The sequence below is a fragment of the Capra hircus genome, chromosome 16, assembly GCF_001704415.2.
Source record: "Capra hircus breed San Clemente chromosome 16, ASM170441v1, whole genome shotgun sequence".
NCBI classification, from domain to species: domain Eukaryota; kingdom Metazoa; phylum Chordata; class Mammalia; order Artiodactyla; family Bovidae; genus Capra; species Capra hircus.
Window position 1 is genome coordinate 36795459 of NC_030823.1, and position 12362 is coordinate 36807820.

Sequence of the window (12362 nt, forward strand, 5' to 3'; positions counted from 1 at the left end):
TTAAAGTAAGTAGCTGTTGTGCAATATAAGTTCCTTTGAAAACATTCTTCAATGCCCATAAAATGATCAGCGGGCTCCTCTGTAGATCCGCTTGCCTGCCATGTTTTCAACCAAAAGACAGATGACAGGCTTTGATGTGGTGGTTGGTTTCTGCTACTGAAGCTGGCGTTTTATCTTCTTGCATCAGATTTCTTCTCAAATGGATGTGACTCAGGCATACGAAACACATTTTTTTTTCTTCAGATTTTATCCCTAAAATATGTTTTTGCTGTACCTTTAAATTACATTTGGCTGACCGATTTAGAATCTCAAGTCTCCCACAAGATACAGAGCGGGAGAGGGTCAGGGTCTTTGGGAGTTAACTGGAGCCCAAGTGGAGAGTACAAAGCCTTAGTGAGGAGGGATCACTGTCTGCTGTCTGGTCCTCAAGCTTGAGGCTGGCACTCCTCCCTGTCTTTTCCCCCCTCCCTTTAGTGTAACTCCAGCAGTCCCAAGTAAAGTTCAGAGTGAATTTCAAGCTAGAGTCAAGAACAGAGCTATTGTTTCTCTTTAACTTCTCTGTGAAAGCCTGAAGGGTCTCCTCCCTAGAATTTAGAGCTTTCTTTTCTGAAGAGGAGCTTGATAAGTATTCTAACATCCTATTCCATTGGAAACTCCATTCTCTTTAAGACTCTTCCTCCTGTTTGTTTCAATTATTCATTATCTTAGATCTGCTTATCTTGTAGGAAATAAAAATGAAGGACTAGCTGCTTCATTTAGGGAAGAGTCAGAAGCACATAGCTCTCTCCCATCTCTAAATCTGATGATGAAGCTATTTGAAAAAGAACCATGGTAAAAGAATGTTTTTTTCCTCCACAGGTAAAATTATCCAGGGACAAAAAGATAATGTTAACCTAAGTATTTGCTATGTGCTGTTAAAAAGACTAATTGGAATTCAGACATGATTCATCCTCTTAAACTTTAGGTAGATCACCAGGGTGGGTCCTGGTGCTCAGACAGTAAAGAATCTGCCTGCAATACAGGAGACCCAGCTTTGATCCCTGGATTGGGAAGATCCCCTGAAGAAGGGAATGGCAACCCACTCCAGTATTCTTGTCTGGAGAATTCCATGGACAGAAGAACCTGGCAGACTTCAGTCCATGGGGGTCACAAAGAGTCAGTCATGACTGAGTGACAAACACACACACAAATCACCAAGGTTCTAATTTTCTGAAATTATTTCTGTACCACAATACTCTTTCAAATTTTATTGTCTCTTAATTTATCAAAAGACCTTATGTCTTTTTTATAGAAATACCTGAGTGCATTGAGGTGATAAAACATTTGCATAGAAAGAAATGAATCATAGTTTTTAAAAAATATTTGATTATATACTAAAATATGTATAGGAATTTAGATATGAAGGAATCAATATGGATTGGAGGTATCAGCAAATTTTATAAAGTAGAATTAAAGTGTGTCATAGGAAACATATTTTGCACTGTGTCCTAAAAGGAAAGAAAGAGAAATGCTAATCTGAATGTGGGGAGAAGATAGAAGACAAGGGTTTACTACTGTGTGCAAGTAACCCTGCACATACTTAACTGGTGAAGCAAGGACTTACAGAGGCCTTTGAAATGGAAATCCAAGAACATCTCGATCAAAGTAGCTGTCCTAGATGAGAACTGTTGCATTTTTTTTAATGGCTTTCCTGGCAGAAATAACATGTAGAACACACGGACCCCCTTCCTGAGACCCTCTTTATATGGCTAGTATGGATAAACCTTTTTTCCCCATACAGAGTTTTCCCAAGGTAGTGGTTTTTTACTTATATCTCTGACTTAATTGTCTCACTCCTGTGTGGGGCGTCTATTGTCATTTGCACTTAAAAGTAAGGTGGAAATAGAAGTCCTGGGTTCCACACTACTATATATAGAATGGATAACCTACAAGGACCCACTGCATAGCACAGGAAATGGTACTCATATTTTGTAATGACCTATAAGGGAAAAGAATCTGAAAAATTATGTGTATATTTTTATACATATTGTATATATACTATACATTGCATATATAAGATACTATGTAATATATAAAATGTTATGTCACACATATATAATATTATATGTATAATATATAAAATACTACTATATATAAAATAATATATATAGAGAAAATTCAGATATATATATCTGAATCGCTTTGTGGTATGCCTGAAAATAACACAACATTGTAAATCAACTATACATAAAAAAAAAAAAGAAGTCCTGGTTTCTAGCTCTGGCTCAGTTTCAGCTTGTATTGTGATTTGAGGCAAATCACATCATTCTTCTAGACCTCATTGACCTCGTCTATAAAATGAGAGGGTTGAATCACATAATTTCTCTGGTTTTATGTGGTGCCAATATTTTATGACTCATGAATCAAGTGAAAATTCACCTGTTATTAAGATAAACAGGTGATCTTTTTTTTTTTGCTTGTTTTTGTTAGAAAGCATGACAATAACTACGTTCTTGAAATTTACACAATCATAACATAATCTTCCATAAAATCTGTAAACACCTTGGATTTGAAACATAATTTTGATAAATATGTATCCATGTACCCTGGTGGCCCAGTGGTAAAGAATCTGTCTGTCAATGCAGGAGACACAAGTTTGATCCCAGGGTTGGGAAGATCCCCTGGGAAAGGAAATGGTAACCCATTCCAGCATCCTTGCCTGTGAAAACCCATGGACAGAGGAGCCTCGTGGGCTGTAGTCCATGGGGTCATGACAGAGTCGGACGCGACTGAGCGACTCAACAACAACCACCACCCTGCGGTTATTCTGCACTTTGGTGAATCCTACCCGTTCCAGAATTCCAAGTGCGTGAAGTCGCTCAGTCATGTCTGACTCATGGACTATAGCCTGCCAGGTTCCTCTGTCCATGGGATTTTCCAGGCAAGAATACTGGAGTGGGTTACCATTTCCTTCTCCAGGGGATCTTCCCAATCCAGGGATTGAACCCTAGTTTCCCACACTGCAGGCAGGCTCTTTACCATATGAGCCACCAGGGAAGCCCTTTCCAGAATTCCAAAGAATTAGCCATTTCCTGATGTCCAGTTGGCTGTCAGTATCCTTGAACAGCATCCTTCTGAACTGATCTTCTATCGTAGCTGTTTTTACGAGAAAGATAATATTCCAGCAATAATAAAAATACACTAGTTTCTCTCCGCTGTGTTCAACCAGAGTTTATATTCTAAGTCTTTGTCACAGGTGTTTCAGATGTCTCCCATTTGTAAATGTGCTCTATTTTGCCCACATTTCCTTTCATGCCGCTGATGAGACTGTACTGGATCCTGTTCTGTGCTCCTGGGGGAAAACAGGGAGCTCGTAGTTTGTGATTAGTGAGCAAAGACAGACAAGCCCAGGGCTGCCGCTTAAGCTGTCTGCTGCTCCCTCACTGTCTCTTCCTATTATATTATACTTGTGCTCTGAAGGATGTTTACCAGAGCCACACTCCTTGGACCCCTGTCATTCGTGTGTCTTTTCTCACCTTCAACATGATCTGGACTGGTGTTTTCATTTGTTAAAAACAACAAGGACATTCACTGGGAAACTTCTGCTGGAATCCTTTCAGGTTATCACAGCTATTTATTCTCTGTCATAAACTATAATTCTCCATTTCCCTTACCCCCACATCAGGGGAGTTGGTGGTTTATGGTGGACAGTCAGTGGAATTTGAGTGAACAGTGGAAGATTTCAAAGAATGACTGAGAGATTCTGTAGCAGGTTGTAGCACTAAGAACAAAACATAAAACCTTCTTGTTCTCCATCACAGTTTGGCAGTACAAGAAGAAATGGGCTTCCCAAACAGAATAAAGGATTTAGAATTTGTGGTTATACCTGTGAAAACAGTTCCTCCGAGGAAAGAAAGCAAATCATGGGATTGGGTTAATAAGGAATTTCCTTTATATGATTAAAATGGCCCAGGGTCTGTCTAATTGCTCTCAGTCTGGGATTGGTATGGAAGTTAGAGATTTTTTCAGACTTCTGTTTAACAGGAACATGAAACGCAGGTGTGGTGCTGTCATAAAGGCATGAATGACTGAGAGAGAGAGAAACCTGAAGTTCAAGACATGTAGAACTGTAAACAAAAAGATCTGGAAAGAGAATGGGAGCAACAGGAATGCCTCCATATATTCAGACATGAAGGAGAATACAAATGCAAGGCAACAACCGAAAGATGTATGATCCTAGGTGTTTGAATTGTAGTGTTGACATTGTTGTAAAGTAATTTTTCTAATAGCTAAATGGTGGTAAAATCAAGGGTGGTGTTGAAATCTTCCAGGCTTTGATTGTTGTTGCTGTTGTTCAGTCACTCCCAGAAATCCTGATAATCAAATTGGCTTCATTCTTAAGATGCCACTGATCTGACCTTCTTTCTTATTGAGAGTGTCACAGAAGTGCCTTCGAAGCAGGGCTCCTGGTTGAGGCACCACAATGGAAAGAACCAGAGAGGTGGTCGATTCTGAAGACAACCATAAAGTTGAAAGAATGAATGTCAGCAGCTTCTTAGACACTGAATGGGGGAATGGGGCTGAGATCATACGGTTTCTTCCCTACAGAAACAGTTTCCTCAAGACAGGGAAAGTTTCACATTTTCCCTGGACACAAATTCAGCAAGCATGTACTGTATACGAGTGCTTTACCTCTCAGGAGGGAACGAGCAGTCTCTGTTCTGAGCTCCAAGGGCATCACTGGTGAAGCAGCACTCGTGAAGAAGGTGGTCTCTCATCAGATGTCTTGGAGGCCTCAGGTAGGCACAGAGAGATCTGGGCTGGGAGTTCCTAGATTTAAGCTGCACTTCGAATCCCCACCCAACTCTGGAACATGCCCCCAGTCTACAGTAATAACACTATAGCTCAGGTGTGGATCATTCCTCCTGGGACATCAGGATTCACCCTAGCAGTTTTCTTGAGTGTTTTGTGTGTTCATAGTTACAGAGGGTCAGGAGACTTCTGTTGTTCAGTGGCTCGGTCATGTCTGAGTCTTTGTGACCCTGTGGACTCTAGCCCTCCAGGCTCCTCTGTCCATGGAATTTCCCAGGCAGGAATACTGGCGTGGATTGCCATTTCCTTCTCCAGGAGGTCTTCCCAACCCAGGGATCGAGCCCATGTCTCCTATATTGGCAGGTGGGTTCTTTATCACTGTGCCACCTGGGAAGCCCTCAGGAGAATTTACATGTTGAAGGAAAGCGACCTGAGAGCTACTTCCATTGAATGTGGAACAAGTGGCCACACACTCTTTCCCTCCATCCTCACTTTCACTCCTTGTATTTTCCTTCGAGATGAGTGGGAAAAGCGATTGGAAGTGTGAGTCTTGTTCATCAGACAGAGCATGTGACTTGGGCCTGAGCAACTCGAGCTGTAAATCTCTGAGTACTGCAGGGGCTCAGCGATGCCTTGGGTATGAGGGTAAGGGCTAAGACAATGTTAGCACAGCTGGTACCCTGCTCAGCCCCACAAATCCATCGCTCCTGCTGGACCGAGGGAGGGCAGCAGGACAGGATCACACTACTCTCTCACAGCCCTGGGCAGGCTGGACCAACCGGCCATGGTGCCTCTGGGGGAACTCTGAGAAAATCAAGGAGGAATCTTGATGGCTAAAAACTTGAGGACGTGATTCTCCAAAGGTTCCTAAGACTTCAAAGCCCTAGAACTCAAATTTGGGGTGAAACTGGTTCAGGGGTCTTTCAGGACTATTCTTGAGTACTTAGTGAGTTCGAGGTCAGCATCAGCTGGGGTGGGTAGGTGTCGTAGCACTAGCCCTGATCTAAGCTAATGCCCTTGACGCCTAACTCAGCAACAGCATGGAGCCTTGAACAAACACAGTGAGGGATTATTTGCTTTTTCCAGGAAGATGCATGGGAAAAACTGAAATCCTTCTTATCTGTTTGAATATGGCTTTTCCTTTATAACTGCATTTGTGTTGATGTGGGTTTGTGGAGGTGACATAACCAGGGAATTGTTCAGCTCCTTGGTTATGAAATTGTGAATGAACACAGCATTACCTAAGACAAATGAAGTCCAAAGCAATCTCTTCTCCTTTCCACATCTCTGGAGATATGCAGAGAATATAGAGAGGAGTGAAATATTTCTTTTGCCCTCTTTCACAAAACAGGCTTCAGGGAGCATATGAAAAGATCTCTCTGACAGTTCAGGTCTGGTTGAAGATTTAGAAGCAACAAACAAATATCAAAACTGTGGTGGGTTCTTGGCATATGAACTCGATGGCACCAAAACCTGTATTTGCCCCTGGAAAGTGGCATTTGGCCCTAGCACTTTGATGAGCATGGGAGCCAAGGAGACAGTTTCACTGTAGATGTACAGTGAAGAGGCATAAACCAGACCTCTGACATGACTTTAGCTCCTTTATCATCAATTTCTTGTATTCCAGATGATCAACTGAACTCAGAGGAAAAGAAGAAGAGAAAGCAGCGGCGGAACAGGACGACCTTCAACAGCAGTCAACTGCAGGCTTTGGAGCGTGTCTTTGAGCGGACACACTACCCAGATGCGTTTGTGCGAGAAGACCTCGCCCGTCGGGTGAACCTCACTGAGGCCAGAGTGCAGGTAACCAGAGTGCTCCCCCTTCAAAGGCACATCTCTGAAGACTGTGGAAGAACACCACTTGTAGATTTCAGACCAGGGCTGATAGTAAGAAGGATTATACATGGGCAGCATGAGGATAGAATCAGTTTCTGATTGTGTTTCTTTTGGCAGAAGCATATTTAAAAAAATCAAAGTGAAGGCCTTTCAGTAAGGCAGAATATGCCTTGCTAGCGGTCTCACTCCTCTCGCTGTTTCCCACCCTTTCAGATTCATGTTATAAACACTGTCCATCAGAGCATTTGACTCTGCACCTTCCCCACCACCTTGCCCCAGCTTTCAGCTTGAGCACTCAGGTGGTCAAAGAGATGAACTCTCTGACCCCCACCTCAGTTTTCCTCCCCAGACTTTGGGAATGTCCAGATCTTCAAGAAATATATTTATAGTGATGGACATGGATGGCAGTGGGGAATGAACATATTAAAGACCTTGAACTTAGAAACTGCATTAAGAGCACATTTAAGTATGTGATTCTGTGTTTCTGTGAAGTGAAGAAGGGTAAGTGTATATAAAACAAGCTGAAGAGAGAATAGTAATTCTTTCAAATATTAATGCCATGACTCATCAACTACAAGCCAGGCATCTAGAAATAATACAATCTGTGATTAGGAATGATAATGATGATAATAATAACTAATACGAGTTGAGCCCTTATATGCCAACCAGTGTCCTTAGTTACATAACTGATCTGTCTAATCCTCACCCCAATTCGGTGAGGTGGATAATATTATTCATCCGACAGATATGGAAACTGAGACTCAGAGGTTAAAGGATTGTGTATAACGTGACACAGCTAGGAAGGGGCTGAACTAGAATCCGAAGACACATATACAGATAGAGAGTTCATGTTTTTAAGCATTACAGTAGATTTTAGATAAATACATAAATACAAGTCCTCTGGCTACATGCTTTTTCAAGCAGTGCTTTGCTATCTCTGCTCAGAGTCCAGATTTGATTATCTTCCATATTGCTAGAGGTAGGCTTGTCTTCCCTAATCAATTATTGTTTGTAAATCTGTGTTCAGTCTGAGATTGAAGAATTTCTTTTTGAAAAATACCTTTAAAAAAATTTATTTACTTTTGGTTCTGCTGGGTCTTCATTGCTGTGCAGGCTTTTCTCTAGTTGCAGAGAGCGGGGCCTGCTCTCCATAGCAGTGCATGGGTTTTCATTGCGGTGGCTTTTCTTGTTGGGGAGCATGGGCTCTAGAGTACAGATTCAATAGTTGCGGTGCATGGGCTTAGTTGCTCTGCAGCATGTAGGATCTTCCTGGACCACAGATCAAACCCGTGTCTCCTACTTTGGCAGGTGGAATCTTCATCCCTGAGTCACCAGGGTAGGCCCTGGGCTTGAAGGATTTCTTTCTGCAAATGATAACTCTCTTGATGGGGGACTTGGGCTAGGGTGTGGGAGGGTGTGGAGGCTAGGAACTGTATGCAGAACCCTATCTTGTGAGAGATATTTGTTGAGTTGAGGGAGAGGGTCTGAGAGGGTGCCTCAGCCTGAAGACAGTGTGCAAGCATTGTCCCTGGGAAATGAGGATTTCACCTAGAAGTCCTCTCCAGGAGAAAAAAAAAAATGTCTTTGACAAAAAGGGTAAGTTGCCTGGGCACTGTGGTACCCCCAAGGATAGGTTAGGAAAAGGCAGGTGTGAGGATGCTGTTGTTACTATGTGGGCGTCTCAGGGCTCAGGTAGAGTGGTCCACAGGCACAAGCTCAGTTCTACTCTCCATCCTGTGGTCCACAGCACAACTCTGAGGTCTGCCTTCCCACATCCTCTTCCCCCATGCCGCACACCACGGATCTCCAAACACATTCCCTGTTTCTACTCTTAAATCCTTTCTTCTCTCCTTCAAAACCCATATTTTTTTTATGCCCCAGGCTTGGCCTACAGTGGCATAATAAATAATTTTAGGTCAATAACTCACAATGCCTGAAAGTACCACTTTTGCTATGGCGATTTGAATTTTAAACAAGGGAACCTGAACAGGGCAATGCTGGGAATTAACAAAAAAAGGTGAAAGAGCAATTTTGGATTAGGGAGCTAGATTGGTCCCATCACAATAAGCAAATGACTTTCTTATATTTGAAACTATTTTATCTTCTTCCTTTTCCATTCTACTATGTTCTAAAGTCTTTTAGAATTGTGAACATTTCCCATGTAAGCAGGACAGAATTCTCCCTTTGTGAAGACTTACCCTTTGCCAGTCTGAACCACTGCCTCTGAATCTGGCCTTCTTTATATTTATGACCTTTATCACAATGTGACATGTATTATATTGAGTTGTACGCAGGCCAACTTCCCCAGCTAGACTGTGAATTCTCTTGGATAGAAGCCATATCTTATCATCATGGCAATCTCATTTTTTCCCTGTCTTTTTTTCCTTTCAAATATTTATCAAGCATCTGTTATTCTCTTGGAACTGGTTTGGGTTTGCTGGGGATAAATAATACATTGGCTCTTTCCTCAAAGATATTCCAGACTGGGAGCCGAGAAGACAAATGTGCAGATCATACTATTATCAGAGCATAAGATGATTCCTACACTAAAGGAATGTTCAAGAACTAGTGATAGATCAGAGGAAGGAATGATTAAATCTGCCTGGGGAAAAAGAGAATATGTGAACATTGAGTAGTCATTCTATGCCAAATCTCACAATAACCTGTGAGTTGGTGTTATCATCTTTATTTGATTGTGAGACAAAGGATCAGAGACATATATAACTATTCAAAGACAAATCTTTAAGTCATGGAGCCAGTATTTTTCATTAACTCTGTTAGATTTTAAAATCACATTCCTTCCACACTAACATTTCACAAAGAAGGTGATGTTCAAGTTAAATCTTAAAAAAAAAAAAAAAAAAAACGTGTCTTTGACACCTGGATAAAAGGGGAGAATACTGCTGACAGAGAGAACATTCAGTGTGAATACATATAGGTGGGAAAATAGCCAAGTACATTTGGGAGTCTTAACTCCAGAGTAAGATCTGAAATGATGAAGCACCAGTGCATGAGGGCCAAGTGATACAGAACGTGGCTGAATCAACGGACAATGAGCTAATTCTTGAACAGTCTTTGTTCTAGAATAAAGATAAGATATTATCTTTGATATGTTTGATAAAACATTTTGATTTTATTCTATGGGTGACAGAGAGTCAGTGGATGATAGAAAGCTAAAGAGAAGCACTAATATAATTCTATTTGCATTTAAAATGATAACTCTAATAGGATTGTGAAGGACATCTTAGAAAGAAAAGAGCTGAAGCCAGAAAAGATTCTTCCTCTGCTGATTTGCGCCCTGGCCTTCCATGGGGCACCAATCATATGGTATTCTATGTGAATGTTGCCAGCTAGCGCTGTGAAATTTCCTACTCTACACTCTAGGATTTCTTTCTCCCACACCTTGTCATGCCTTTCCAGAACTGTACCTAAAATTCTTGTACTGCTGTCTTTCAAACTTACATGTCTATCTTCTTTTAGTAGATTGTGAGCTGCTTATGAGCAGAGAGTAAGTCTCATCTCTCCATCCCAGTATTTAGGCCAGGAACTAGAATGCAGCCTCCACAAAGACTGTGAATGAGTAAATGAAGGAATAAGATTCCCCAGCAGCACAGAAGAGTTGTAAGATCATAAGTCAGATGTTCTTGAGCTCAAAAACTCAGCCATTTATTCCTTCTGTGAACTTCAACAGAGTCCATCTCATTGAGATGGTTTTCTCAATTCTGAAATAGAAATAATAACACCTAATTGTGGAATTGTCATAACTATGAAAAATGCAGGTAACATGTTTGTATAAATTCCTAGTCCTAGTAGCACTTAATAAATGGTAGAGTTTTTATTAGCTGTCGTCAATGGTATCAGTGCTGCCCATTTCCTTGGAAGCCTGAAATTAAATATACTCCTGAACCAGATTCCAACTTTCAGTATCTGAATTTCTGTTTCACAAGTTTCTTTCTAGAACTTCAGGAGACATGCCAGAAGTGTTGGAACATTAATAATCAGTGACGGACAGGAGTCAATGCGTGAATCCACAACTCTTTCATCCCTCCAGGGGGAGGTGTGTGCCCTGTGTTATCCTTAGGGTCCCTCAAGGATTAAGCTCCCACAGACAGAGCTGGTTCAGTAGCACACCAGTTAGCGGCTGCTTTTCTTCTGTTACTTCCTCCCTCTTCTGTGGTTGTTCCTTTCACCTCCCAGATAAACTATTTGCTTCTGAAATCCTTAAGGCAGGGTCTACTTCTGGGAAGATGGGAGATTTTCTTTAAATATCCAGTAAGTCTCATAAAAGTAGATGATGTTTCTGCCCTTTGAAGAACTTTGAAGAAACTTTAAAAATGTCATTATACCTGTGGCAGAAGTCTGGGTGAGATTTTTCTTTTATAATTCCGAGAGGAATTATAATCCGCAATCTGCTGTCAAATGGGTTCGTTATGGATCCCACATCTGGTGGCTTGATCACCGGAAGCACCTCTTAGTCTTTGTTCTTAATAGCCCTGGAACATGGCCCACTGGGGAAGGATTATGGCATGCTTTCTGTTGTTCTAGGAAGAATTCCATGCTTAGCCTATATCTTCCTTGGGAGGGTATTGTACGGTAAAAATCAAGCAGGAGTTTATTCATGGAACCTCTCCTTTGTTTTTCCTCTCCCTCCTCATGCCCTTCTCTCCTTCTGACAATCTTCCAGGTGTGGTTTCAGAACCGAAGAGCCAAATTCCGCAGGAATGAGAGAGCCATGCTGGCCAATAAAAATGCTTCCCTCCTCAAATCCTACTCAGGAGACGTGACTGCTGTGGAGCAGCCCATCGTACCTCGTCCTGCTCCAAGACCCACTGATTATCTCTCCTGGGGGACGGCCTCTCCGTACAGGTGAATGACTGGCCCACTCTCCCTTGCTCCACCTCCACACATTTCTCAGCGGTTGGTCACATTCAAAGCTGCTTGTGCAGCTGGCTGACATTTCTTACTGGGTTAACCTCTTCAGAGACATTCAACTTGCTGACATCCCCAGATTTTCACAGGAGATCACTAGTTGCCCCAGGAGCAGGGTCTGGGGCAGAAGAGAGAGGGGCAGGCCAACAGCAGTCTCCTCTTGGACTCAGGAACTCTTGCAAAGGTTTCAAAGATGGGGAAGAATCTAAAAGAAAAAATCGTTAAGCTATGCCCAGAGTCCCTCTTGCAATCATTCTGGAACAAAACTTTATTCCATTTCCAAATTGGACAGACCGGTTCGATTATGCTCAAGTAGGAATTTAACACGTAAGGCTCTAAGTGTAGGACCAAAGGCAAACTTGACAATAAAACTGATGTGGAATGAAAAGAAGTAAGGAAGAGGGGAAAAGGAGAGGGACAGAGAGAGAAGGGAGAAAACCCAAGGTCATTCAGATCACTCTAATGGCCATAGTTCTTTATTAAGAGGTGGGAATGTCTTGTGATCCACGATGCTTTCCTGTTCCATTGCTAGTTCTTGTCAACTTATTTGAAGTTCTTTGGGGGTTAGTTTGTGTGGGTTTAAAAAATATATATATGAAAGCAGTGTATAATTTTCACTAAAATTTTTATATTTAAAAGGTGAAAACTACGAAGGAAGCAAATAACATAATATTATTTCAATTGCTTGGAAAAGCTTTTAACTTTCATCGATTATGCTGTTCAGAAAAAAAACAGGCGAATGCCAGAGGGAAGCTGAAACACTTGTGCGTAATGCATCGTCATCAGTCTGAAGTGTCCATTTGAAC

The 12362-nt window shown here is 41.7% G+C and overlaps 1 protein-coding gene across 2 annotated transcripts in view; it reads left to right on the forward strand.

Annotated features, from left to right (window-relative positions):
• PRRX1 (paired related homeobox 1) overlaps positions 1 to 12362 on the forward strand; it is a 78236-nt gene that overhangs the window by 53938 nt on the left and 11936 nt on the right. For both annotated transcript variants that reach the window (XM_018060294.1, XM_018060295.1), the window contains exons 2-3: positions 6419 to 6594; positions 11312 to 11493. In XM_018060294.1, the coding sequence (XP_017915783.1) occupies positions 6419 to 6594; positions 11312 to 11493 (358 nt within the window). The remainder of the gene's footprint in view (positions 1 to 6418; positions 6595 to 11311; positions 11494 to 12362) is intronic.